This window comes from Dreissena polymorpha, chromosome 3 (genome assembly GCF_020536995.1).
Source record: "Dreissena polymorpha isolate Duluth1 chromosome 3, UMN_Dpol_1.0, whole genome shotgun sequence".
Classification (NCBI taxonomy): Eukaryota; Metazoa; Mollusca; class Bivalvia; order Myida; family Dreissenidae; genus Dreissena; species Dreissena polymorpha.
The window spans coordinates 95,574,315-95,602,282 of NC_068357.1; the positions used below are offsets into that span (position 1 = coordinate 95,574,315).

Here is a 27,968-nt window from a genome sequence, read left to right on the forward strand (position 1 = left end):
AATCATTCATTGCTTAAACAAGTGATCTACGTAAATTGATGCGGGGTGTTACAAAAAAAAGATTATAATCATAGATAATGTTCTAAAATCATGAGGTCCTTCCGGAACAGTGCCTGCATTATGTGGAGACCCATAGTGTGTCCAACCACTCCTACCTAATTTAATTACTAGACTCATGAAAGTTGAAACGAATTTTAAATTAAAGCTTCAGTTTACAGCTACATATGTATTTAGGTTTTACTGAAAGTTATTCAATTTTGGTGTGGTCTTATGCTGTTGGCGGGGGTGGAACCGGATTGCCCAGAGGAAACCCACCTGTCCGTTATAATGACCACCTACCAAACTCACGTGCCCTGGGAATGGGGATTGAACCCCGGTTGCAGAAGTGAGAAGTGCATGTACCAACCACTGCGCTAACCGTAACCGGACAGCCTTGTAGATAATGAATTAACATAAACCTATTTAAATTGAGATTTTGAAAATCAGGTCAATGCCTTTGCTGCATAATACAACTATATCTGGTCAACGTGTTTGCTGCATAACACAATTAAACCAGGTCAATGTGTTCGCTGCACAATAAAAATTAAGTCAGGTCAATGTGTTTGCTGCATAATACAACTAAACCAGGTCGATTCGTTTGCTGCATAATACAACAATCAGGTAAAAATGTTCCCTGCATAATGCAACTAAATCAGGTAAATGTGTTCGTCGCATAATACAACTAAATCGTGTCAAATTGTGTTTGCTGCATAATGCAACAATGAAGTCAATGTGTTCACTACATAATACAATCAGATCAATGTGTTCGCTGCATAATGCAACAAACAGGTCAATGTTTTCACTGCATTACGCAACAAATAGGTAAATGTGTTCGCTGCATATTGTAACAACATGACAATGTGTTCGCTGCATAATACAATCAAATTAGGTCAATGTTTTTGCTGCATAATACAACTAAATCAGGTCAATGTGATGCTGCATAATGCAACAGTCAGGTTAATGTGTTCACTGCATAAAACAACTAAATCAGTTTAATGTGTTTGGTGCATAATACAATCAGATCAAATTGTGTTCGCTGCATAATGCAACTTTCATGTCTATGTGTTTGTTGAATAATGCAACAAACAGGTCAATATGTCCACTGCATAATACAACAATCAGGCCAATGTGTTCACTGCATAATGCAACAAACAGGTCAATGTGTTCACTGCATAATACAACAATCAGGTCAATGTGTTAACTGCATAATGCATAATGCATCAAACAGGTCAATGTGTTCACTGCATTATACAACAATCAGGTCAATGTGTTGTTTTTCATTGAACAACTAAATCACTTGAATGTGAATGTTGCATAATTAAACACTCACTTCAATGTGTTTAAAACAAAATGCAACTAAATCAGGTCAATGTATTCGCTGCATAATACTTCTAAATCAGGTCAATGTGGTCATTGCATAACACAACTAAATCAGGTGAATGTGTTTGCTTCATAATGCAACACTCAGGTCAATGCGTTGGCTGCAAAATGCAACGAAATCAGGTCAATATGTTTGCTGCATAATACAAAAAATCAGATAAATGTGTTCACTGCGTAATGCAATCAGGGAAATGTGTTGGCTGCATAATACAAAAATCAGGTCAATGTGTTATCTGTATAATGCAACACTGAGGTAAATGTGCTCCCTGCTTTATACAACAATCAGGTCAGTGTGTTCTCTGCATAATAAAACTAAATCATGGCCATTCATACATTGACAAAGAAATTAGTTTTTACAACGATGTATGCATTTGATTTTTCGTTTATTTGCTCTTCTTATTGATATCCGAGTTTTTTCAAATTGCAGCATTTTATCTTCCTCTGATATATGTTTAAGTGCTAGAAGGTAACAACATTGCAGTGCATAGACCTAATTTTTGTAAAATAATACATGTAATTTACCCACAATCTATTTCATTACATTTCTATTTGATTTATTATTTTTTAACAACAACAATAATATATCTGGAGCAGTTGGGCAAAACTTCCGTGTCATACAAATATAAACAATCAATAGGAAACATCCTTAAGGGTATGGCAATTTAAAAAAGTGCTATGTTGCAGATAATATTATAACATTTTTATTGTCTTTCTAAGTTTCGCTTGTCAGCATGATCGTGGCAGTCCAACTAATGTTTTCCGGTCAAAATTAGCAATGTTTGTATGAATCCGGAGCGAAATTTACATAGGACAATTTGTTATTGACTATCTGATATATCTGTTAGGTTGTTAACTCTTATCGTGTTTAATTTGGTTGTTATTGTATCTCTGAACTATGATGTTCATAATAGCAATACTTAACTATCGGTCCTTCACAGTCAACATTTAAGTATGCACTTTCGTTTACCAGATCTGTTTGCCGCTCCTCGCAAGTAGTTATTTCCGTTGATCTTGATTGTGACACCAAATTGTATGTGGTACTTACAGTGATATATCAACAAGTAGACCCAACCCGAAAATATTGTGTATGCCCCGGCATTGACTGACTGAGAGGTATATAATGATTGACTCATTCTTCCATCTCTACATGGTTAACACAAAATGGCACATTCCATAGAATATCAATTATGTTTCCTACAAAGCTTTCATACTTGCATGGATGTTGTCCTTGAACACTATCAACACACCCACTCTTACCTTACCTCATGTTGCTGTTGACGCTGACCTACATTTGGCTCAGACTAATGCAGAGTCCGATCTCTTGTTTAACCATTTTCCACTTAGATCCATATTTGTACCCATTTGTAGTCTCTTACAAAATACTATTAAATTAAATTCCTATTAACAAGTTTAACAAGAGGCAAGTTGTAAAGGCCTCATTTTCAATCCTTAGATACTGATTAGCAGCGAACAGCATAAAAACCTGAACAGTCTGCGAGTTACTCGCAGGGTTAGAGTTAGACCGGTATTTTAGAACCTTTCTTTTTTCGTCAATCTGGTTGACTGCCCCTTTAAGGCTAGTGACTAATTACTGACTTTACAATACTGATCTATACATCTGTTTCTTGTGCAAAGTATGCTGTCTCATCATGTGTTTTTAAAAGTCCTTTTTAGACAGAATTTCACAATCAACACCCTACCAGCTCACGTGGAAATATGTATAATAGGTTCCCAATATACATAATTATGTATCTTTATCAAGACATGGCAGTGGGGAAAGATTCGTGCTTAATATCATTCAACATGTATTTCTATGAAGTCAGTCAAGAGCCACTAATTCAGAAAACGGATGCAATTTTTATTAATTGCTATTTCCAGCCATCCACTATTTAAGTACTCACAGTCAACAAGGGTGTGTGTTGACCTTCTTGTTTGACTGTAGCTGTCTTATCCAAAGGTTTTGACCTAGATTCCTTTCCATACTTGTATGCAGCGAGAAAATTGATGGCAGATATAATTGCGCACATGTTCATGTTTTTTGTATGTTCATGCTATTTGCATCTTCCTCCCATGTTAACATTAGTAGATTTCACGCAAAAAATCTGCCTTCCATGTAAACTCAATTAGATTTTACGCAAACAATTGAAGGCCACAATTTACTGTACATGAAATATTAATGCTAGACATTGTTTAATCTATAAACAAAAACTTAGTTGGCAATTTTGTTATGCTCTCTTCCAAAAACACTTTTAATAATTTAACATTCAGACTGGAGGAGGATGAATGGCAGATTGTTCTAAAGTGGTTCAATAAATAGGCATGAATGCATTCTTCAACCATTAGATAAAAACTAGAAGTGTTCTCCTCAACAAGGAAGATTTTATTCATAATGAGAAATGTTTAATTGAAACTTAAATGGATTTTTGAAAGACACACTCAACTTAACAATACCATCATTGTGATTATATACTTGGAAAGTGTATCTTGAGTATGAAAACCCACCAATGGTTAAAGAGGTTTGTTTTTAGAACATTCAGTTCGTACACTTATTATACAATTTTAAGCAAGCTCCACAATATACTTCGCAAATTATTTATAATTGACTGACATATATAGTTTAATCATATAGAATACATACATGTGCTATGTTATCTCCTAGATCATCTATGGCAGTATAGTACTTGCATATTTCTGCATGGAAATTTTTTATCATTTGTTTTCATTGGTTTTTATACCTCAATATAAGCAATAATTTCCCTTTGCCTTATTAAAATGGCATGAGCAAACATTTTGGTTCAAATTGCAGTATAAAGTGGATTTTAACAAGTTTACAATTCCACTGCAATTTACAGAATCATTTCTAACTTTGCTTTAATAAATTATCATTCTTCCACCACCCTTACCTATTTTATGTAGACAGAGTTTGAAATTAAAGGATAGTTTGCGACAAATCATGTGGTTATACTGCAATACATTATGGAGTTATTCTGCTATCAAAACCTGTAAATGTTTTAGGGCTTTTTTCCATCTCTGCGTGTGGCCTGGGTCAGCCATCTCACAGTATTGATGCAAGCATTTCAATAATCTAATATATCCACACTATTTTACAAAACCAGCCTTTGTAAGTTGTTAAACATTTAACAGACATTTTATATTCAAAAGTACAATTCATCCGTCTGTCTGTCACAAACTTTTTAGAGCTATATTTCAGAAACTATTTAAGTTTTTTAACATGAAACTTCATAGGTGTCTATATATAAATGAGGAGAAGGGGGATATCAATTCAACGAATTTGCTTGTTGTTAAGGAATTACAAGTATGAAACTGGTGAAACCAGTGTTGAAACGTTAGTTCGGCTAAAAAGCCACACCAGTGCATTTGACCGTCAGTAAATTGTATAGTAAAACTTGAGATCCTTTGTTTAAAAAGTCAGCATGGGGATCCAGATTTGTTTGAATGAGGAGTCACTTTAAAGATATCACAGTAAGATTTAAGCATGCACTTTTGCAACGGAAATACCTTGAATCAGAAAGATCATGTGACGAAAGTGAAAACACTTGAGTAATGTAGTACTGGCAGAGAGCGAGGCAATGGCAGCAATTTGGAGTAGATTTTCGTATTCTTATCCGTTTATATGTGTAAATTTTCTTTAAAGCTTGACTAATTTCTTTTCAAATAAATTAAATTGCATTTTCATGAAATGCATTTTAATGTCAAATATTGTTAATATTTATGATTTATAGGGAATCCTATGCGCATGTGACATGGAACAATTGTTATTGACAAAAGTTTTAAACTTGGAAAAATTATATGGCTTACATTTCTCACACGAGAACTAAAATTCAATGTATAACTAATGTGTCTAGCCGCACAACAGAAATCACATAGACAAACATTTTAATGTTTGTCAAAAGTATTGACTATGGATCATTGAAGACACAGTTAAACGTGTCAGTATTTAGTTGCTCATATGATGTATGATTTTATTTTTTGAAAGCAAATGAAAATATTTTACTATACCTATGCATAAAAATCATCATTTTACAATTTCTACAAGTATGCGATTATTGTTTGTAAAATTTTGAGGAGTTTGTGACTAAATTTCTCACAATTTTGAAATTAATGGGATTTTTTTTCAAATAAATTGAGCGTCTTACTTTTACTTCACAAAAAAGGAAAGAGAACCCTCTGTTGTCATGGTAATTCAAGAATTCCCAGATGTTCAGTTCAGTAAAATGTGCCTCCTTAAATATGTGATATCGGAGACTTTGACAAACTTATCATATAATTCTGCATTCGGCCCAGTGAAACCACATTTAAGTAGAAAAAATGTTCATACATAAGTTACCAAACCTGTTTACTTGGTATACATTTTGCATGATTAGCTTAATATTTTTATTGAATGTAATTTCCTCAAATAATCTTAATGAACCTGACAAAAGTTATTGTAATTTAAGTGTGTTGTCGTCATGAAAACAAATGTATGTATTTTTTGTGGAAAAAGGGCATATTATGTATAAACAATCATGTTAGATTTAAAATTATATATACCGTACGTTGTTTGTTAAGGTAATAACCAACGGTTTGTTATTCTGGTGCTTGTAATTAATTCCTATTAATCGGAACTCCAAACCGTTGGTGATTACCTCACGAAGACAATTATTAATTCGCTCCTAATTAACTCATGTCCATTTTGTCTGGGTAAATGAACAAAACATGCAAAGTTTAATACTTTCATGCCATCAAAGTCGGGACCTACAAGGATTTCATTACAGTTCATGACACCGACAGCAAAGAAGAGCAAAGTTACAGTACAGATCTAATAAAGCAAACTCCGATTTTCGGTTAAGGCCAAATAAAATATAAAAGTAAAAATGTTTATCTCGACAATATTTAAATCAAAGTAAAATTTGGGCCAATTGATATCAAAAACGTGATCAACAGGTTAAAGATTACGCTAAATTTGTAACAACTGTTGAAGCTACCCTTATGACTAAATGTTGATCACATTTGGTAAGAATTTGTATCATCACAATATCACAACAAAGATGAAATCTAAGTAAAGTGTATTCAAAACTTAGGTTACCATGTCAAATATAAGAAAAAGCTTATGAACACTATGAATGCTTTGATTGTTTTAACTTAGTCAAATGAAATATAGCCTGAATGGTTTAGGGTCGCAAGGGTTATATATAGATTTTATAAATATCAACATAATATTCAACATCAGCGCATTCAAAATGCAATGCCAATAGGTTTCATATTATATATATTGACTAACATCCTTGTTAATTATGATCCTTGAGTCTTTACATTCCGCACTCCAGGGACAACATCCATTTAAACACATCGATAGACCAAAAACTACTTATAACTTATTATATTCTGAACCGCCTTGTCAATTAGGTTATGTAAATTGATGATTTTGTTGTAAATGCATAGTGATTCTCTACAGCAGTTGTTTAAATGTGAATGCAGTGGTAAAAGCTGGTCACAAAACGAGGTAAACATAATTTGTATAACAAAATTAAGAGATTAACCGAGACTTACCTTAGTTGAAGGTTGATCACAATTTTATCGACTGCATACTGTTAAATATTCTGTGCTTTAGTATTTGCCTTGCATCTTGTATATTGATCCTCTACTGAGAGTTAGCTAACGTGGTTATTGTCTTCTCTTTGTGATGTCTACAATCAGCTTCAAATCTCCACTTCAACCACTGGGAAGATTCGAACAAACCTTCACATAAATGATAAATGGGTGATCCTCTATCAAAGTTGTTCAAAACGTTCCAGTAAAATGCATGTATTGATCATCAGTGGTACGGTGGCATATAGGTGACATTCACTCCTTTTTGTTAATCACTCCTCTTGTTTTACATTGCACTCCTTTTTTTCTATCTCGTTCCAACGACATACTTACTTGAGAGAACGACCTACAAACTCGAACTCGAGGGAACAGTCAGCTAAGTCGAGTGAACGATATAGAGAAACACAGGAGTGCACAACTTAATGAAAGAGGCGTGCAATCAAAAAAGAGCGGTGCAGTAAATATATGAGGGGTGCATTAAACAAAAGAAGAGAACATTTTAACTATCTCAAGGAAACGACTTACTAACTCGTGGGAACAAGTAAGCTATGTTGTGGGACAACTTACTAAGTTAAGGGAACGATCGAGATAGAAACAAAGAGTGCAAAACTAAATAAAAGAGGAGTGAAACGAAACAAAAGGCGGTGCAGTAAAGTGTTTAATGCATTTTCCTTTATTTAATGCACTGCTCTTTTTTCATTGCACTCTTCATTTATTTAGTTTAGCACTACTCTTTTTTGTATCTCGTTCTCTCGACCTAATAAATCAATCCCACGACATAGTTTACTCGTTCCCTCTAGTTAGTATGTCGTGGGAACGAGAAAAAAAGAGGAGTGCAGTTTATAAAAAAAGAGGAGTAAATGTCATCTCTATGCCTCTGTACATCTAAATATGAATGCAAACATGTCTGTATAAATTTAGTTTATTCTCAATCACTTGATATTAACTAGTTATATTTGTTTCAAAATACATTTAAGCATATTGATATATTTAACTTTGCTTTGAATAACTGTTCATTGTTTTTTTCATTCTGCCTCTTCTAACCATGTTAAGGATGGCCCCCACCTTGCCCCTGTGGGTCATTTTTATTTTCATAAGGGCTGGGATGGTCATGGAAGGAAGAAAGTGTAAGATTTTGAAGTGACTTGTTCACATATTTTGTGATAAGGTTGACTGACATAAGTCAGTGATATAACTAAAAGAAATTATTACAGCAACAAATTTAAATTAAACAAAAACAGACATATACCGGTAACTACAAATTATACAAATATATAGCGGTACTTATTGTATGGTATCGTAATATGCTTTCACTGTTTTTTTTAAGCTGTATATTATTTTAAGTAGGCATGTTTTAATAGACATGCGTATCTTTGTTTAATATTTATTTTATGTCATTTCATAAACTGTATTATTTCCGTTTTAAACCGAGACTGTCCGATTTTGTCAAATATTTATGAATTTATATAAAACGTGTAAACACTTATTATACATATATTTCACTATAAATTAAAATAAAAAGTTAAGAAGGACATGTGTCGAAAAATGCGAAATAGGCCTGATATTTAATTCTGAAATCGAAAATGTCTGTACAGTCGAGTTCGCCAGCATGTGTTTCATGCATGTACGATGTGAATCTAAATTTTGTTATACGGATCATTTTAATTTCCTGCAACGATATATATTCATACGACACACGAACACTAACTCCGAACCTAATACAAAGATGAATGCTTCGGTTATTGTAGGAAAATATGTACGAAATATATTCGTCACAATCGGCTCGGGGCGCTAATTTGTCTTTGCTGCAATTTATGAAATTCGTCTTCAATGTATATTTTTTCTTGCCTATTTTGCTTTATTGTAACATATTTTAATCAATATATTACAATTTAACACATACAAAAATCGTATAGTCTCGCTTTAATAATATTTGTTAAAATAAATTGCGAACTTTTTTACCAATTTATGTAATATTGTTCCATCTTAATCTGTAAAGAAAATGACACTCACACAGAGCATCAACAAGAACGATCAAGAACGTGTCCTTTAAATGTTGCTCAATCTGTGTCAGTTTGTAAGATGTCAGGGGAAAATGTGTTGCCTTGTTTTACTTATAAGGGATTTGATTACAGAATATGAATATATCTTTAAACATTTTCTATAAAATATGTGTTCGTCATTTTCAGTAAACAAATTGACTGCATAATGTTACATCAAATACTGCCTAGGGAAAAAGTCAGTTGAGGAAGCCAAGAAATCATGCGAGAATTTCTAGCTGCTGTCCTACTCTGGAAAGTATGGGTTTAGTTTAACCTACGCCCTATATATTTTAATTTGAGTAAAGATTTATGTTATTCAAATAAAAGTTGGTTTGCATTGTTCTCAAATCTTTTTTCTAAAAATAAGGGATGTAGTTGACACTTGTTCGTAATTTCATTTCATCGTTCCTCAAAAGGTTGTAACTTTGTTGCTCTGGTCTCTGTCCTACCATTGAGTAATTAAATGGTAATTAAAATGAATGCGTTTTGGTGTCCTTTTATTATTGTAAAATTTGAGTTGCAATGCTATGAGGTTAAATTTTATTCACACTTATATGTATCATGAATATTGCTGGGCCAAGTGTGAGGTTGACCGTTCCAAGGCGGTGACCCAAGCTTTATTCTCATATATTTATGTTCATGTTGTTTTGTATTGTGTTGTGTTGTACTATTTGGCAATTGGTCCCTTGCCTTAAATTAATGACCAACTAATTGCATGTCACTAACATGCAATACCGATTCAGCACCTGGAATTTCAGTTCTTTACTTTCAATGAAAAATTAAAAGATATTATGTTATTCACTTCAGTAAACATATACGAACAATGATTAAACTATTCTGTCTTCAGAATATCCACAAAACATGTGTTTATCATAAATCATTATAATTTTTTTTATAACGATGCGCACACTATGACAAGTTTTTTGTCCACCAGTTAATACTTTTAAACATAAAGATTTACGTTTTTAAACGCACATTCCAATGACGTCATACAGTGGATTCACTAATTTTAAGGAGGTCTCATTTTCGCACACCTACCATTTCTCCAGTTTATGATCACTGGAATATTTACCAATTAGGTTTTCCGCATTCTTCACGTTAAAAGTGAAACGTCGAATCAGATCAGTCGTAACACCCTATGCCGTTATGTTTGAACATAAGACGTTCTTCTGACGTTGATATGAACTCTTTGTAAAATATAAGCACAACTTTGGCATGTTAAACGTTTATTTGAAAATAAGTTAATAGATGTACAGCTTTTAACGTGCTTTTTCAAACTTTAAATGTGTAATGAACTGCTTGAATGCTATAACCATATAAGTATACATCTGCAATAAAGCCTGTCTATAGTGACTATATCAAATGGCACTGAAGTAAGAGAGACATATACCTGTAATACAAGTATAAAATTAATTACTGCAAAATCTAAAAAAGATAAGCATTAATTTCTTCCTGCCTTTTAAGTCCAAATTTGAAACATTTAAGTATTTTAATTATAATAGACAGCTTTGTACACACAAATATAATACCTAAAAATCTTACCTATTACTGTAAAAGTAGTTTTCTTTGAAAACATCCTCTTTCTGTAAGAAAGAACTTTAAATGAGAAAAGTGTTGAAACAATAATATTATTTTACCATCATAGTTGAGAACAGTGTCTTTTATCAACATAAACACCGATAAAGTCATATTTCTCCCTATCTAATTACCCATTAGCACAATAGTTTGTGTTTCCTGTTGATATAAACCAGATACAGTAATTCCTTTACAAGGTAAGGGCTTCATATTTTATTTTTTACCTTGAATAAGGGACACAACTGGCTTATGTTAAAATGATTTAAGTGCACTCAAATCCTTTTGGCACATGTTTTACCTCTCAATATGTATGTAAACATATTGTGCCAAAAAGACTTCAGTGCTATTACAGCTCTCTTGCAGTCATGAAAAGGATATAAAGCATTCTGGCATACAAGGGATTTGTCGATAAGCACTTAGTGCACCTTGGTTCTGTCGGATATACTATGTTGTATACAAGATATGATTCCAGGGAATAGTGCAAATTGAAGAGTATTGGAATAGCTTTCTAAACGTGCAAAAAAAGTGATTTTTGATAAAAAGTGCACTTACCACGTTCTGGCTCTAACCCCTCGATATATATATATATATATATATATATATATATATATATAATTATAATTATATAATTATATAATGTATTAATTGTTATATGTAATTGTTTTTTATATTCGGTTTTAGCGATTAGGAAGCATTTTTGATGTTGTCTATCGTATCCCTGTAGTAATTGTTTAACTATGTCAACGTTTTATAAATTGAGAACTGTGAATATAATCAAGCGTAACCTTATACTATTGCGTGGTTATCACCCGTGCAATTGGACTTTTCTTTGTTTATCGGCAGCCGCATCTATTAATAGCCTCAGATTATGAATGAGTTGAGCAAAACACTACGTCATGAAAACGCAGCAGAAAGTGGACTGTTTTAATCATTCATAAACAATCTCTTCCGCGACACGTATAATACAATTATTGTTTATTGATTCTTTTCTATATAAGCTCTGCTCGAAACCATTACATTTAACACGATATTCATATAATGGTTCCATTTGTGAATGAATGTAATTTGAGAACTCAAACCTCTTGCATAAATTATATAACTCGCGCTGATACGGCATGTGTGGCGGGCAGTAGGCTTTCCGTAGATAAGCCGAACTGACTTGAAATTTTCAGTAACAACATTAGTCGTGCGCTAACGCTTACAACTAAAAATAATAGCGTTTAAACAAGGATCTGAACTTTGTTTTAGCCATTTTGACAGCAGTCAAGTCTGTATCGATATTTATAAAGATTTTACAGATATTCTGAACTTATTGGAAGAAACAGGGACCTATGCAAACAGTTTGTATAGGTCCCTGAAAGAAAATTTAAGTTTTGTCCTAGCTGGAAATGAAAAGGTCATAGACCAGACGGACTGGTTTGTTGTGTCGGAAATCACAAACACAAAATTGTTGGTTGAAAAAGCGCATTTAATGCAAAATCCCATGCAGTTGATAAAAAAAGACCAGATTTGTTCCTGAATGGCATATGCGCAGTAAAAAAACACACTGCATAATGGGCGATAAGATTGAAAAGGGCACCTTTTATAATTGCCATAAAGTAGATTCAAATATACCAGATTGTTTCCTGAATGACATAATGAGCGGTAAACACACGACCAACAGATTTTCGAAACATACTTGTATATCAAAAAGCTGATGTTCTTATAGGAACATAAACCATATATATACTAAACTAACTCGTTAAAATAACTTCTTTTATAATTCTAATATTTTGGAAAACTTTGCTGTCCCTTTACTTCATACAGATCAATCCAATAGCATTGAGGGACCCTTAAGTTATGAAGAACTAATTAATACGCTTAGGAATATGAATTCTGTCAAAAGCCCTAGACCAAATGGCTTTACTACTATTTTTTCAAAGTGTTCTAGAGAAAAACACACAATGAAGTCAACAGTGGTCAATGACATATATGCAGACATATACATAATATTTTTTAGCAAAATGAATTTAGAATTAATAGTAAAAGGAATTTGCAACTTTAAACACATGCATATTGAACATAAACAGCTATTTTTAACATGAATATATGTTTTATAAAACTGTTTACCGTTATGAACTAATTTAAGGTAGGTATGTAATATGCATATTGTAGAGTTGCATCTTATTCAAATAACACTGAATGTTGTATGAATGTGTATACATATAGCTTTTATCGCTATGACTACAAATAGACAGTAATATATTATGAGAAACGTTTGATAATACATTATATATTTGTTGAACGTCATGACTGAGACGTTTTACAGAACGCGTTACTTATAATTTTTATTATTATAGAATTACCATAAAGCTCAAATGTAATAAGACGTGTTGAACAAGACAAGAAGCACTCGGTCGCACACCTGAGATTCCAAAAAACTAGTGTTCTGGGGCCGTATTCCAGTAGCTTCTTAAGTTAAAAAATAACTTAATTTGAAATATTGCGCAATATTTGTTCTTATCTCCGCCATTTTTTCTTTAAACATAATATTTCACTCAAGTTAAATTCTGATAGCTTCATAAACTTAATAAATTTCTTTACTCTGTGTATTTTTTTCATATACTTAAAATTAAGTAAACTTCCTTCAACTCTTAAAGGAATTTCTTAAAGAGAAACACTAAGTGTCTCATGTTTTGTTTTTTACATTTCAAATTTAACTTAAGAAATTTATTTAAGAAATTTCTTAACTTAAGTGAAAACTTAATACGGCCCCTGGAGCTGGTAATGTGCATTAGGTTTTCCATATACAAAACGGCCGCAGCAATTCAAGTTTTTTTTAGCGGACCGGATGAATGTAGGATTTCGTTGAGAAATCACGAGGAAAACATGTTTAGTACGTTTCATGACGATTTGACAAAGAGTTTTAACATTTTGAATGTCCAGACGCTTTTTTTCATCAATATTACATAGCGATCTAGTTTTACGCTACATGTGGTAAAGTTTCCAACTCGTTCGAAACAAAATTGGGTCAAATGTTCTAAATTTTATGATAACACCGCAATAAATTTAGTACCTAAAGAGTTCACAAGCTTTGCGTTGAGAAGGGCGAAGCACGATGGACGACAGACGACGAACAAATGTTTTTTTTCAAACAAAAGTCATACACGCCGATGTGGAATTAGAGTTTAAACACATTTATTTGACTATGTGCCTCGATCTAATACCTTCATACTTGTAACGTCCGTGATTGTTTAAGAATGAGCTTCCATATCGGTAAACACTTTTGTTGAGGCCTATCCGACCAAAGCGGTTGGGAGACATGGTTGAATAGTTTGTCAACCACAGAAAGAGAGCCGTTGTTCAACGTGATAGTTGAGCTTTGGTTCAAGTCGATGGCTGAGCTGTGGTCTAACACAACGGTTGAGCAATGGTTCAACGCGATTGTCCAGCAATTTGCCAACACAAGAGCTTAGCTTTGCTGATATTAAATCTAAAACTACCTTTTTAAAATTTATCTACCATTTTGCGGTTACTACAACAGAATAACGTTACAGGAAATCATTTTACTGTTTTAATACTACTTTGTGACGATGTTGCCTTGAATGTGTCTTAAATCAGTCAGACCAATATGCAAGCAAAGCGCCTAGTCCACGTCACTGTTCAAATAGTATGTTCACAAATCAGTGGCCTTATTACAAGTTATTTCTTATATACCTATTGCTAAAATATGACATTTCTGCAGTGAAATAACAGCAGTGAAAATAAACAAATTTTTATTTTCACCGGTGAAAATAACAAATTTTCGGAACTACTTTTTGGATAAAAATAGGAATTCGCGTCAGTCATTTTCCGATGTGTTTGTGTAATATTCGTGGATCGTTCATATCACGGAATCAATGAAAATATGTCAAAATGTGCGTATTCCTACGACATCACGGACATGTACTGTTCAGTAAATGTTGTTACACTAGCTGTATTTGATGCTTAACTTTGCTTGGCTATTTTAGCAAGAGCAATCAAATGTTTAAACCTTTCAGCTTTGTTTACTCGTAAACCATCAAATATTTGACTTTTTCTTTCGGCGGAGGATGATGCACTAATGACGTCATTTTGTGTAGTGAAATGTATTGAGGCACGCCACGGGAGAAATGGCAACTTTTCAGCTAAAGGGAAACAGCTGTTAATTATTTTCTTGAAAATGGGGCATACAGGAAACAGAAAATTTGTTAATATGCGCCACTCGTGAACATATATTTTCTATGAATACTCGTGAAATAACAAACGATCTTACACTGACATTAACAAATATCCTCTATTTATTTATCTAGCCGACTTCTACATATACTGTCAAGCAAATAGGCCAACATGTCATTTTTTAGTTACACTCCTTTTGTAGGTAGCTTAACTTTTCCTGATGTTACGTTGTATCGTCTTTTGTTCATGGGTTTTTAACCAGTCACTGTTTTTACAAAAGCAATGAAGACAGTCCACGAAAGACCACTGTACAGAGAGGTAATAATTTATTGTTGTCGCTGGTGAGGCCCGTTAAGAGTCCTCGCTTTTATCTTGTATTTCACAAACAATTGAAACGTTGTGTTGAGCTTAATAAGCAAAACTAAAACGTAAAAAAACTGAAATGGAGTTATGTACGTTTATTTTGTTTCAAAGACTACGTGACAAAACAAACAAATTAATAGTGTCAGAGCGTTGCGCAACCATAACCAGAAAAGGCAGACTACTTATAGATGGACCATAACTGAAGTGATTCACAACAACAAACAACTAGTTTTGTGTACATTTTTAATAGTGCAGGTACATATGTTATTTAATAAAAAAATGTCAGACAATAAACGTTAACGTTGTGATTTTTATGACGATAGTTTCTTAACTGAAATCATTACCGGAAGCATCGTAATCAAGACAGTTTTTCAAGGGGTAACAAACTGGTAATTAAAAACATACGTATTTAACCTCTAAGTATTTGTATGTGCCATCACAAGGGTCTCCGAATACGCCATTTGTAGCGGTGATGCTACACTGGTTTTTCCCGTTACAAAGGTTGACAACTTTGACAGTGGAGGTTGGAGATACGCAGTTTGTCGACCTGATGTACTGAGGGTAAGGGCAGATGACCGAGCCCTGTGTGCGGCCGTAAACACCCGAGTGAACGTATAAGACTTGCCCTGGAGGACAGGAGAGGTACATGGACGATCCCTCACAGACAATAGAGCTTGCAAGTGCTGCAAAATAAAACCAAACTAAAAGTGACGTAGCAGAGTCCGACGCGTATCCCCACGCCGCTAAGATGTTATATCAAAAGGCCATGTTGGGTAGGCAACGCCTATGTTGGTAACTTGGTGGTGCCCCGGGGTGGGTAATGTGGACATGGATGGTCGAGGTAGACCGTGTTGTCATAAGAGATGTTCAGCATTAATTTGAAGTCAATTGGTGAATAAATGAAGAAGTTATGTTAAAACAAAATTTTAGGTACGAAAACAAATTGGGTATGAAAATTTTGGATACAAAAAAAAATGCCAAAAAAAATTGGGGTAACGAAAACAAAATTGGGTAAGAAAAAAAATTTGGGTACGAAAAAAATTTGGGTACGAAAAAAAATTTGGGAACGAAAGAAATTTGGGCTCGCAAAAATTTGGGTACAAACAAATTTGGGTACGAAAAAAAAATTGGATACGAAAAAAAAGTTGGTTACCAAATAAAATTGGGTACAAAAAAAAATTTGGGTAATAAAAAAAGATTGGGTACGAAAACAAATTTGGGTACGAAAAAATGTGGGTACGAAAAAAAAATGTGGTTAAGAAAAAAATGGGAACGAAAAAAAAATTTGGGTACGAAAACAAATTTGGGTACGAAAATTTTGGTTACGAATTTTTTTGGGTACGAACAACAAATTGGGTACGAAAAAATATGGGTACGAAAAAAATTTGGGTACGATAAAAGTTGGGTACAAATTTTTTTTGGGTACGAACAAAATAGGGTACGAACAAAAATTTGTGAACGAAAACAAAATTAGGTACGAAAAAAAAAATTGGGGTACAAATGTTTTTTTAGCGCCGATAAAAATGAATTATATGTTCATCTAAATTTGATATTAAATAATATAGTGCATTTTGATTTTCACGGGTATGTCGGTTTGTATTTAAGGGGATTAATGAAACAAAGCTATTTCTTACAAATCAGTGTAAATGAACTGGCCATGCACATACAAAAGTTTCAATAATTTATAAGAATGTTTTATGCGTTATGCTCGTTGCATTAAGTAGGATTTTATTGTTTTGAGGTTACATTCAGTACGTATAACCATTAAAGTCGCCAGTAATATATTAAACTATATTGTACTATATTACCCTACTGACCTGTACAGCATGTGTCAGTCTTGGTTTTCAGTTGGTCAATCCCTCTGAATAGGTCATCGACTTTGTTCACTTCAACATCCAATCTAACCATCTTCGTCTCTGCCTTGTCAATCCTCGAACTCAGTTTGTTTTGTTCAGAGATCACCGACTCGGAAAGACGTTTCATTTGATCGAGTACGAGGACACTCAGTTCGTCCCGACTTACGAGTTGCGATACGAATTTCGACATTTCATTCACCTGCGTTTTCAGGTCTCTATAACCTCTTTTCATAACAGTTACGGTTTGTTCAAAAGACTTTTGTTGCGCATTGACTCTATCGCCGTATTTCGTTTCAATGTCTGCGTTTAACTGGAGAAGCATTTCGGCTTTTAAGTTGTTTATTAGTTCGCGTCTTTTTTCTTCGTCGTCCTTGTCACCGACCAGTTTTTCGACTTTTCTTTTATGTTCGGACGATTCCACTTGAATATTGGTGATAGTAGCAGATAATCTGTCAAGTCGGCTTGTATGCGCATTTAACTTGGTTTTCAGGTCTGTGATCTCTCTTTGATTAACGCCTGTCTTTCCCTGTCCTATCGATAAAAGAAATTTGCATTAATTATGTATACACGTTCTACTTGCATAATGACCTAACTACGAAGTTAAACTGTTTGTTTGTTTTTTATGTTTTCTGATAATTACCTTGCTATGATTAAAAGTGTATTGCTAAACTCTGTACTCTGCTAATGATCTTACCATGAACTTGAATGATTTCAATACTCCGTACTCTGATAATGACTTAACTATGATTTTTTTAATACTCCGTTCTCTGATAATAACCAAACATTGCACTTGAATTATTACTTTACTATATACTCTGATACTGACCTAACTATTAATGTTAAGTATATCTGAACTCTGAAGACCTAACCATATACTTAAAGTATATCTGTACTCTGAAGAACTAACCATGTACTTGAAGTGTATCTGTACTCTAAATACCGAACCATGTACTTGGAGTATATCTGTACTCTAAATACCGAACCATGTACTTGAAGTATATCTGTACTCTGAAGACCTAACCAAGTACTTGACTTATATCTGGACTCTGAAGACCTAACCATGTACTTGAAGTATGTCTCGACTCTTAAGACCTAACCTTGTACTTGAAGTATATCTGTTCTCTGAAGACCTAACCATGCACTTGAAGGATATCTGTAATCTGCAGACCTAACCAAGTACTTGAAGTGCATCTGTACTCTAAACACCGAACCATTTACTTGAAGTATATCTGTACTCTGACGACCTAACAATGTACTTGAAGTATATCTGGACTCTGAAGACCTAACCATGTACTTGAAGAATATCTGTACTCTAAAGGCCGAACCATGTACTTGAAGTCTATCTGTACTCTAAACACCGAACCATGCACTTGAAGTATATCTGTACTATGAAGACCTAACCATGTACTTTAAATATATATGTACCCTGAATACCTCACCATGTACTTAAAATATACCTGTACTCTGAAGACCTAACCATGTAATTGAAATATATCTGTACTTTAAACACCTAGCCTTGTACTTTAAGTGTATATGTACTATGAAGCCCTGACCATATTTTAAAAGAATATCTGTACTCTGAAGACATAACCATGTACTTGAAGAATATCTGTACTCTGAAGACCTAACCACGTACTTGAAGTATATCTGTACTCTGAAGACCTAACCATGTTCCATGTACTTGAAATATATATGTACTCTGATGACCTAAACATGTACTTGAAGTATATCTGTACTCTAAAGACCGAAACATGTAATTGAAGTATATCCGTACTCTGAATACCAAACCATGTACTTGAAGTATATCTGTACTCTGAAGACCTAACCATGTACTTGAAGTTTATCTGGACTCTGAAGACCAAACCAAGTACTTGAAATATATATGTACTCTGCAGGCCAAACCATGTACTTGAAGTATATCTGGACTCTGAAGACCGAACCATGTACTTGAAGTATATCTGTACACTGAAGACCTAACCATGTACTTGAAGTATATCTGTACTCTGTAGACCGAGCCATGTACTTGAAGTAGATCTGTACGCTGGAGATCTAACAATGTACTTGAAGTATATCTTGACTCTTAAGAACTAACCATGTACTTAAAGTTAATCTGGACTCTGAAGAACTAACCATGTACTTGAAGAATATCTGTACTCTGAAGACCTAACAATGTCCTTTAAGTATATCTGTACTTTGAAGACTTAACCATGTACTTGAAGTATATCTGTACTCTGATGACCTAACCATATACTTGAAGAATATATTGACTCTGAAGAACTAACCATGTACTTGAAGTATATCTGTACTCTGATGACCTAACCATATACTTGAAGAATATCTGGACTCTGAAGTCCTAACCATGTACGTGAAGTTTATGTGTACTCTGAAGACCTAACCATGTACTTGAAGTAGATCTGTACTCTGAAGACCTAACCATGTACTTGAAGTATATCTGGACTCTGGAGAACTAACCATGTTCTTCAAGAATATCTGTACTCTGAAGATCTGACCATGTACTTGAAGTATATCTGTACTCTGAAGACCAAACCATGTTCTTGAAGTGTATCTGTACTTTGAAGACCTAACCATGTACTTGAAGTAAATTTGTATTCAGAAACCTAGCAATGTAGTTGAAGTATATCGGTATTCTGAAGACGATCAAACTTTGCCCTAAATGTACTCATACTAATTTTTCATGTGCATCGTTACTTACACTCTTATCAAGCTTGGTTTTCTTGTGTCGATCTGTGTTGCCTATTATTGTAACAAAACAATACCAACCTGTTTTAATTTTTTTATTAATGGAGTCTATAACATGTATAAATATCAAGGTTATGCTGTTTATTACGGCCCACAACAAATCGATCAGATGTTTGTCGCATTTCCGCCCCTTAAATTCGTTAAATGAAATGACACTTTGTGTTGTTTATTGCACTCGCATGGCCAATTATGACCCGAATCCCATTTTATATGCAGATATATTGATATTTCCTTTCATTTTGTAAAGCCTTTATACTTTACGACATAGATTCTTTATTTGTTTTACAACATGTAACAGTACGAAACGGCAGCATCTAATATGCTGAGCGCGTTTAGCAGAAATGTTCAACAAATAAGTACACCATAACATTATTATTTTGCGCCTTATTCGCTAGCGCGTTGAAGGTCATGGACAAAATTCCGTGAATCAACTGATATCGTAGTTGTTTTGGTCATATAAACATGTCCTTGATATCAACCAATCTATATATCCGTCGTAAAAAACTTAAAAAATCGCTATAGTTTAAATATCCGTATAGAAACAATGCTATACTGTATTAATAATACATATGGTATTTGAAAAAATCTTCATTTCTGAATCATCTAATGTTCTGATAAAACTGACGATCCTTACTAACTTTCAAGTGATGGGATTTATTCTTGAAACACTTGATATCTGATTTGAAGATAAAATTGCTTTATCACGAAATTGTGTAAATCACGAGCATATAAAGGTACGAAGTACTAGAGAAATATTATCATCCTGTTTCCTGGAGTTTAAATGCAAAATATACTAAAATATACTCACAACCTTATACAGTGAGAGCCTTCGTAGCCCCGCCCCCCCCCCCCCCCCCCCCCCGTAAATTTGACACAAAGTACTCGTTCTATCCAGGAAACGGACTCGATAGCGTTACATTAAGCCGTAGGCTTTCGATGCAATCGAGCTAAAATAAATAGATTTAAACCATCAAATATAGCTGTCACAGCTATGTTATCTTCATTTCTGCTAGAAATCAAGTGAAGGCTTTTGGCCATAATAGTTCTCTTTTTTATTCTGAATTTCCCTTACTTTTTTTTTCTTACCATAGTCGTAGTCGATCAATGGTTCGACAATAAAAGACCCAACACTGGCGTTGTTGACCATAAGCTGTTCGATGGTCATCTTCAGTTCCGCGAACTGGATCTTCATGTCGCTGATATCGCGGTCGATGGAACTTTTGATGAGCGTAAGCCTTCTGTTCACCCATGCAACATCATTTTCCTGTCCGGTAACGTGACGTGACGTCATCAGGGCTATGACCAAGCAGGAGACACTGAAGACGTTTCCAACCATGACACTTCTTTATCAAACAGTTTTTTAAAGTAAATCGAGGTCTCAGTTTAAATCACACTAGCAATTCGTCAGTAAGTTACTTTCGAAACGTTCGGACAATTAATTAGTTTTTGCCTTGATATGATATATAAGTCCAAATAACTAAAACAATCCGTAGAAAATCATACATTTAGCTCTTGTTGTTATGCTTAACCATTCCAAACAAAACTTTCGACGTTTTCGCGTTATTACAGTCAGGATGTTTGCAAGTGTAATAAATTGTCAAAGTACACAATCATTGGTGAATAACATCTGCAATTTCCTTGATATACTTAAGAATGAATTGCTCAGCTCTCTTAAGTAGCTGTACACCATTAACAGATGTATAGTATGAGACTTTGTCCTGAAAACAACACGACACACTTAGGCGTCAGTACGGTGGCATAAAGGTGACATTCACTCCTTTTTTTTAAGTTGCACTTTTTTCTATCTCGTGGCCGCGACTTAGTAACTCGAGGCCACGACTTACTAACTCGTGGCCACGAGTTAGTTATGTTGTGGCCACGAGATAGAAAAAGAGGAGTGCACAACTAAAGAAAAGAGGAGTGCACTTAAAAAAAGAGTTGTGCAGTAAATAAACGAGGGTTGCATTAAACAAAAGAGAAGAGAATTTTAGCTATCCCGAGGGAACGAGTTAGTCAGCTAATCAAATTTTGCGTAACATGTGCAAATATTCTGTACGCATATATATAGCTGGCCAAAGCGGGCTTTAACTGCGATGATTACTTCCCTTTGTCTAAAGAGCACAATGGACGCCCATATGGAACAATTTGATTGGCTGACTAACTCGAGTTAGCTAAGTCGGGATCTCGAGATAGAAAAAGTTTTCTCCTTTTTTGTTTCATGCACCCTTCCTTAATTTTCTGCACCGCCCTTTTTTAACTGCACTCATCTTTTATTTACTTTTACACTCCATTGTTTTCTATCTCGTGACCTCGACATAGTTACTCGTGGCCACGACATAGCTAACACGTGGCCAAGTGTTAGTAAGTCGTGGCCACGAGATAGAAAAAAGAGGAGTGCAAAACTTAATAAAAGAGGAGTGCAATTAAAAAAAAGATGAGTGAATGTCACCTGTATGTACGGTGGCACATGTACTGCAACGCTCTTTTTTTAAATTGCACTCCTCTTTTATTTATTTGTGAACCCCTCTTTTTTCTATCTCGTGGCCACGATATAGCTAACTCGTGGCCACGAGTTAGTAAGTCGTGACCTCGAGTTACTAAGCACACGTAGCACATGTGGACGGGTTGGGTTTTTCCATTAAAAAACTATTTATAGTACAAGCACATATGTATACAAAGTAGTAACAAACCTAAGCAACCAATCATTTTGGTCGATATTATGAGAAACTGTGTGCATGATACAGATTACAACACGGAGCTTAGTCTGGGCACTTTAATTGTTCGCTCTTTTAGTGTGTGCAATAACAGTAATAGGAAATGAAGTTCGACCTTTTATATTATGCAAATCACAGGTGGTTAGCTTGTGGCCATAATATTAATTCGTGCAAACATCATTTTGAATGATAAATAATCAAATTATACCGAAAAATCAACTTTTCTGAAAAAAGGTTGAATACCTTTACTTTTTGATACATGTACATTTTTCTGTACAGATTTTTTTCTGTACAGATTTTTTTCTGAACAGAATTCCATTCTCACATTTTAGTTCTCCCCAGATTTAATTCTGCCCAGATGTTTTTCTGCCCAGAAAAAAATCTGTTTAATTTGAATAATTATTGAAATCTGTTCAGAATTCGTTCTTCGTCTATATTGAAAAATCTATAATTAGAAATTTGGTTCAACTAATTTTAAATGGAGCCAGAATATTTTCTGTGCAAATTCTATACAGATTTTGTATCTTTTATTTTGTACATAATCTGGTTGCAGTCTGTCTATACTTTTTTGTACAGGAGATCAACCCAGTGTATAAAATTGATGAGAAAGGAATTTCGGTTGTGATATTGTTTGGCAGAATAATGACATGTTGCATGTTTTTTCAGTTAATAATATTTCGTCCCACAATTGTGTTTCATCAACTCATTATGTTGATGGCATGGGTTGTTATGTGTGCATTAGTCTTAGAAATGCATAAGTAGCATAGTAAATGGACCCAAGGTCAACACGCGCATAACCATATATGCTCTTTAGTCTATTGGTTTGGAGGATTGGCATTACACAATCTACTTTGCAGGTTACACAGGACTTCATATTGATGCCCAAAATTAAAAACACTATATAACAGCTCCAATAAATACATTTCATGGAAAGTGAAGATGCACGCCAAGAATTTTGGATAAATATGAATATACATGCATGTATAACACAATTTTGAAACAAAAAGTGTATGTTAATAATCATTTAGAGTAATTGTTTTTGTCGGATATAAAATGGTATTACATACATGTATTTTTATCTGTTTGCTCACAGTGTTTCCCGCTTACAGGCTAGAGTTTAATGAACAGTAAACATGGAGAAATTCTCGGAATTATCGATTTTAACAAGAGTTCCGCGGTTGGAGACATAGGCCCCAAAACAGGGTTTTGAACTAGTGACCCCAATTTCAAAAGGGGTCATTTACTGTCCTAGGCCAATACACATGTGAAGAATCAAGCTATCCAGTCAATTCGTTCAAAACTTATTGATTGGAAACGATATTCACACTAAGAGTGATTTTGACCTTTGACCTAGTGACCCCAATTCCAAAAGGGGTCATCTACTGTCAAAGGCCAATGCACAATTGTGAGGTATCAAGCCAATCGGTCAATTCGTTGACGACATATTGATCGGAAACAATGTTCACACTTATTGTGATAGTCACCTTGACCTTTGACCTAGTGATCCCAATTTCAATAGGGACCATCTACTGTACAAGGCCAATGCAAATGTGAAGTATCAAGCCAATCAGTCAATTTGTTGACTAGTTATTGATCGGAAACGATTTTCACACTAATTGTGATAGTGACTTTGACCTTTGACCTAGTGACCCGAATGTCAAGAGGGATCATCTACTGTAAAAGGCCAATGCACATGTGAAGTATCAAGCCAATCAGTCAATTCGTTGATGAGTTATTGATCGCAAACGATTTTCACACTTATAGTGACAGTGACCTTGACCTTTGACCTAGTGACCCCAATTTCATAAGGGGTCATCTACTGTCAAAAGCAAATGCACAATTGTGAAGTATCAAGCCAATCAGTTCAATTGTTGACGAGTTATTGATCGGAAACGACATGTTTTACCGACCTACTGACAGACACACCGACATCCAGCAAAACAATATACCACCTCCTCTTCGAAGAGGAGCATAAAAATAGTCGTTTTATGACGCAATAATTAAACAATTACAACACCCCCGGAAACCCGATATGATGTGAACAGTTGGACGTGCTTGAAAAAGTTTCTGATAAATTTTGCTGAATATCGGTAGGGTAAGTAAATCAAGTTCTATAATTGTTTAAAGGCTTTTGTGAATTAAAATATATTTTGGTATATGCAAAGGAGGTATTATCATGTATGGTAGAAAAATCCTGGTTATTATTATTGAGGATTTATTGAAATATGGCTATCTTGAAGTCGACGATGCAGGGGTTTGTTTCTTTAAAGGTATACCAGTGAAAAAGTTTTACACCGAAAATGATATCAACCAATGTCCCCGAGTAACATATCCGCCAGGATTTCAAAAAAAATTCGTAATGGTGGAGCAATTCGACTTTACATTCAACATGTTGATTAAAAAATGATATGACCCGATGCAGTGCCAAAGACGTCAATGTATGACAGCAGTGCAGTTCATTTATAAACTTAAACAGGGCAACGATAAGGATCGTTTTATTTTTTTACGATTTGTATTTGACAGAAAACGAATTGAAATAACAAATCTATGGTACATTAACGATTACGAAACGAATTTCAATCGATTCTTTGTCGTTTTATTTTACCGATTCTCTCCGTACAATGTTTGATTTAAAGTAGTATATTGTAACGTTTAGTGCGGTCGCAATATCAATCTCTTGCACGACGGTTACATTACATTCACCTCTGTGTTGGGCTCAGAACGGACTATTGTTATGAAAGCGTCTCATTCATGTCATGATCATACCAAGCGTTCATCATTGAGGTTACAGTATACTAAACAATCTCTTGCACGACGGTTACATTGCATTCACTGCATTAAAGAAAACCATCTCATACCATGATATCTTATATCAGTCTTAATTCATTATTATAAAATTGATATGGTTTTTTGATGTTAAAAAACCAACATACATACACACGTCGAGGCAATTCCTAACGTCACTCAATAAACATTATGTTCATTTGTTTACATTTGTAAAGTGCGTGGTATGATTCCATCTGCGTAAATGGGCATAAAAATAGTTCCAAAGAGTTGCATTAAAACTCGCAAGTTTTTGCACGCTTTATCGTACATTTAAAAGTCATATTTCTTAATTTAATGCATTCGATCTTAAATATCCAATCAAATATACATTGAATGCGTTTGTTCGGTTTTAGCTATTTGGTAGACAAAATGGCGTGCTGAGCCTTTCGCAGAGTTGTATGTGAGAGCAAGGAACGACAACTCTGCGTGGAGATTGTCGCAATATTAGTGAAAAGTTTATATGAACACCGGTTACAGAACGATGTCTACATAAAAAAATTCTTCCGTCGAAAAAAGTACGCGAAAATGTCGGCATCTAGTTCTCAACGCCGACGTGCTAAGAAAATTGTATCCGCGGCTAGGGCGCCTAATATGTTTCAATTTGTGTATTATTCAGCATCCGAGAAACTGCCCTCATGTGAAGTTACTAGTCAACTTGAGCTTCAGAGATTGAATGGGACCGACCTTAAATGTACAAATCTAAGCCGGGGCACAGTTTCAGTAATTCAAGGATGCATCAAGACTGTATTTCAAAGAGATCTAGTAGCTGAACTTAAAACCTCAAATGTGTACTCCAATATGCTGGATGAGAGTACTGACATTACAGTACAGAAACACTTATCAATCTGTGTCAGATTTGTCAAGAATGGGGAATCTGTGACAAACTTTTTAGGAAACATACACATTACAGATGGCAAAGCCTATACCATAGTTCAAGAAGTTATAAGTTTTCTTGAGGGATTAGGTCTTGATTCTGGTAAGATTGTGTCTCTAGCTACAGACGGTGCCTCCGTAATGACTGGTAGAAAGGCAGGCGTTGGTGTGCAGCTAAGATCCAAATTTTCACCATTATGTTGCCAAGTCATTGTATTGCGCACAGTTTGAATATTGCTGTAACTGTATTAAGAAGGATGAAGTTCTTGAAAAGTTTAAATTGAAATTTGGTGAATTATACCACTTTATGAGCAACTCTAGTATCCGAATGGAACGCCTCAAAAAAATGCAAGCAGTTTTAAGGGGACCCGAATTAAATATCAAAGAACCTTTTAACATAAGATGGTTAGGTCTAAGAAAAGCAGTTAAGGCAGTATATGAATCATACAGCTCCCTCTTAGCTACCCTCACAAGCTTCGCGAATAAATCTCCAACAGCAAAAGGTCTCTTCTAGTACTTTTCAGACTATAAAACCGTGTTGCTTGTTGCTCTGATGCTAGATGTGCACGAGTGTGTGGCTATTTTCAACTATGACATAATATAACATAATGATTAAACCAAAGCGTTCTCCTACACTTTTCAACCTACAGCATTCTAACTTACACTACAGATCAATGTTTTTTTAAATACAAAGCTGTGTATGTGCGTTATTTTGCTAAAAAATTACAAACGTTATGTCCGTTTCCAACGTGGATATTTTATTACGTTATGATTATAAATATGCCCTTTTAGCAAAATAGGTTCTCTATAAGACCGCAAGATCCACATGTATTATATTGTGTAGTTAATTACTCTATCTTAATCCCAAACAAAATTTGCTCAAATTATGCCCCCCCCCCACACCCCTGCAGTACCCTGGGCACCCCAAGGTGGCCACACGGTTAAAACAACCTGATGTGTGAAATAAATTTGGATTGAAAGGATTATCAATGTGTAATTATGTAGATGCACAGATGACTTGCAACTGAAACATTTCATAAATACAAATGCACACATATTTCACTGTTTTTTTTCGCCAGATATTGTCGCCAGTTTAAAATTATGTTGCCACTAAAACACAAGCCATTGTGTAGCCCCTAAAATGTGTCACCATTTAAAAACAAGCAATTTCGTAGACATTCACGAATCACAGACTACAGTGCATACACTCAGTTTGAAGCTGTATAGTAACGAATTAAACGCAAACAAATGTAATGTTATATAATTTTTTATTTTATTTATACATTCCACATACAAGACATACAACAAACATAGAAAGATTGAAAATCATATTAGCTTACTTATGTCCTCCATCTATTTTCTATAATTAGTACCTGATTATGAATGGCGATAAAACACTTCGCATCATTTATTAGCACGTAAAATATTAGTAACACAATATAAGAAACAATGCTATCTTTGGAGCAACTGTAGAATCAATGACACATTTCTCATTAACGTTTAATTGATGAATGAATTATAATTCAATTAAATATGCAGTTTGTTTACAACGCAAACAAGCATATTAGTTAAATTGATATACCCAGCCAAATACAAGTAGGGTTGTTCTTTTGTGTATTGCAATGATCCTCATGGATATATAATTATACGCTCATGAATTGTAATGTTGAAATCTGGTTTGTATCTGAGATCTAGCCCTGAAAAGTTACATCACACAAAAACAAAAAAGGGCAATAACTCTTATGAAAGGGTAGGGTTTAGGTTCTAATGAAATG

The 27,968-nt window shown here is 34.4% G+C and overlaps 1 protein-coding gene across 1 annotated transcript; it reads right to left on the reverse strand.

The window, feature by feature from the left end:
• Positions 1-15,390: 15,390 nt before the first annotated feature.
• On the reverse strand, positions 15,391-21,486 carry LOC127875396 (uncharacterized). The gene is made up of 3 exons (XM_052420450.1): positions 20,867-21,486; positions 16,982-17,551; positions 15,391-15,847 (listed from the first exon to the last, which is right to left on the reverse strand). The coding sequence occupies exons 1-3, from the start codon at positions 21,114-21,116 to the stop codon at positions 15,558-15,560; spliced, it is 1,110 nt and encodes a 369-aa protein (XP_052276410.1). The 5' UTR covers positions 21,117-21,486; the 3' UTR covers positions 15,391-15,557.
• Between the last annotated feature and the right edge of the window lie 6,482 nt (positions 21,487-27,968).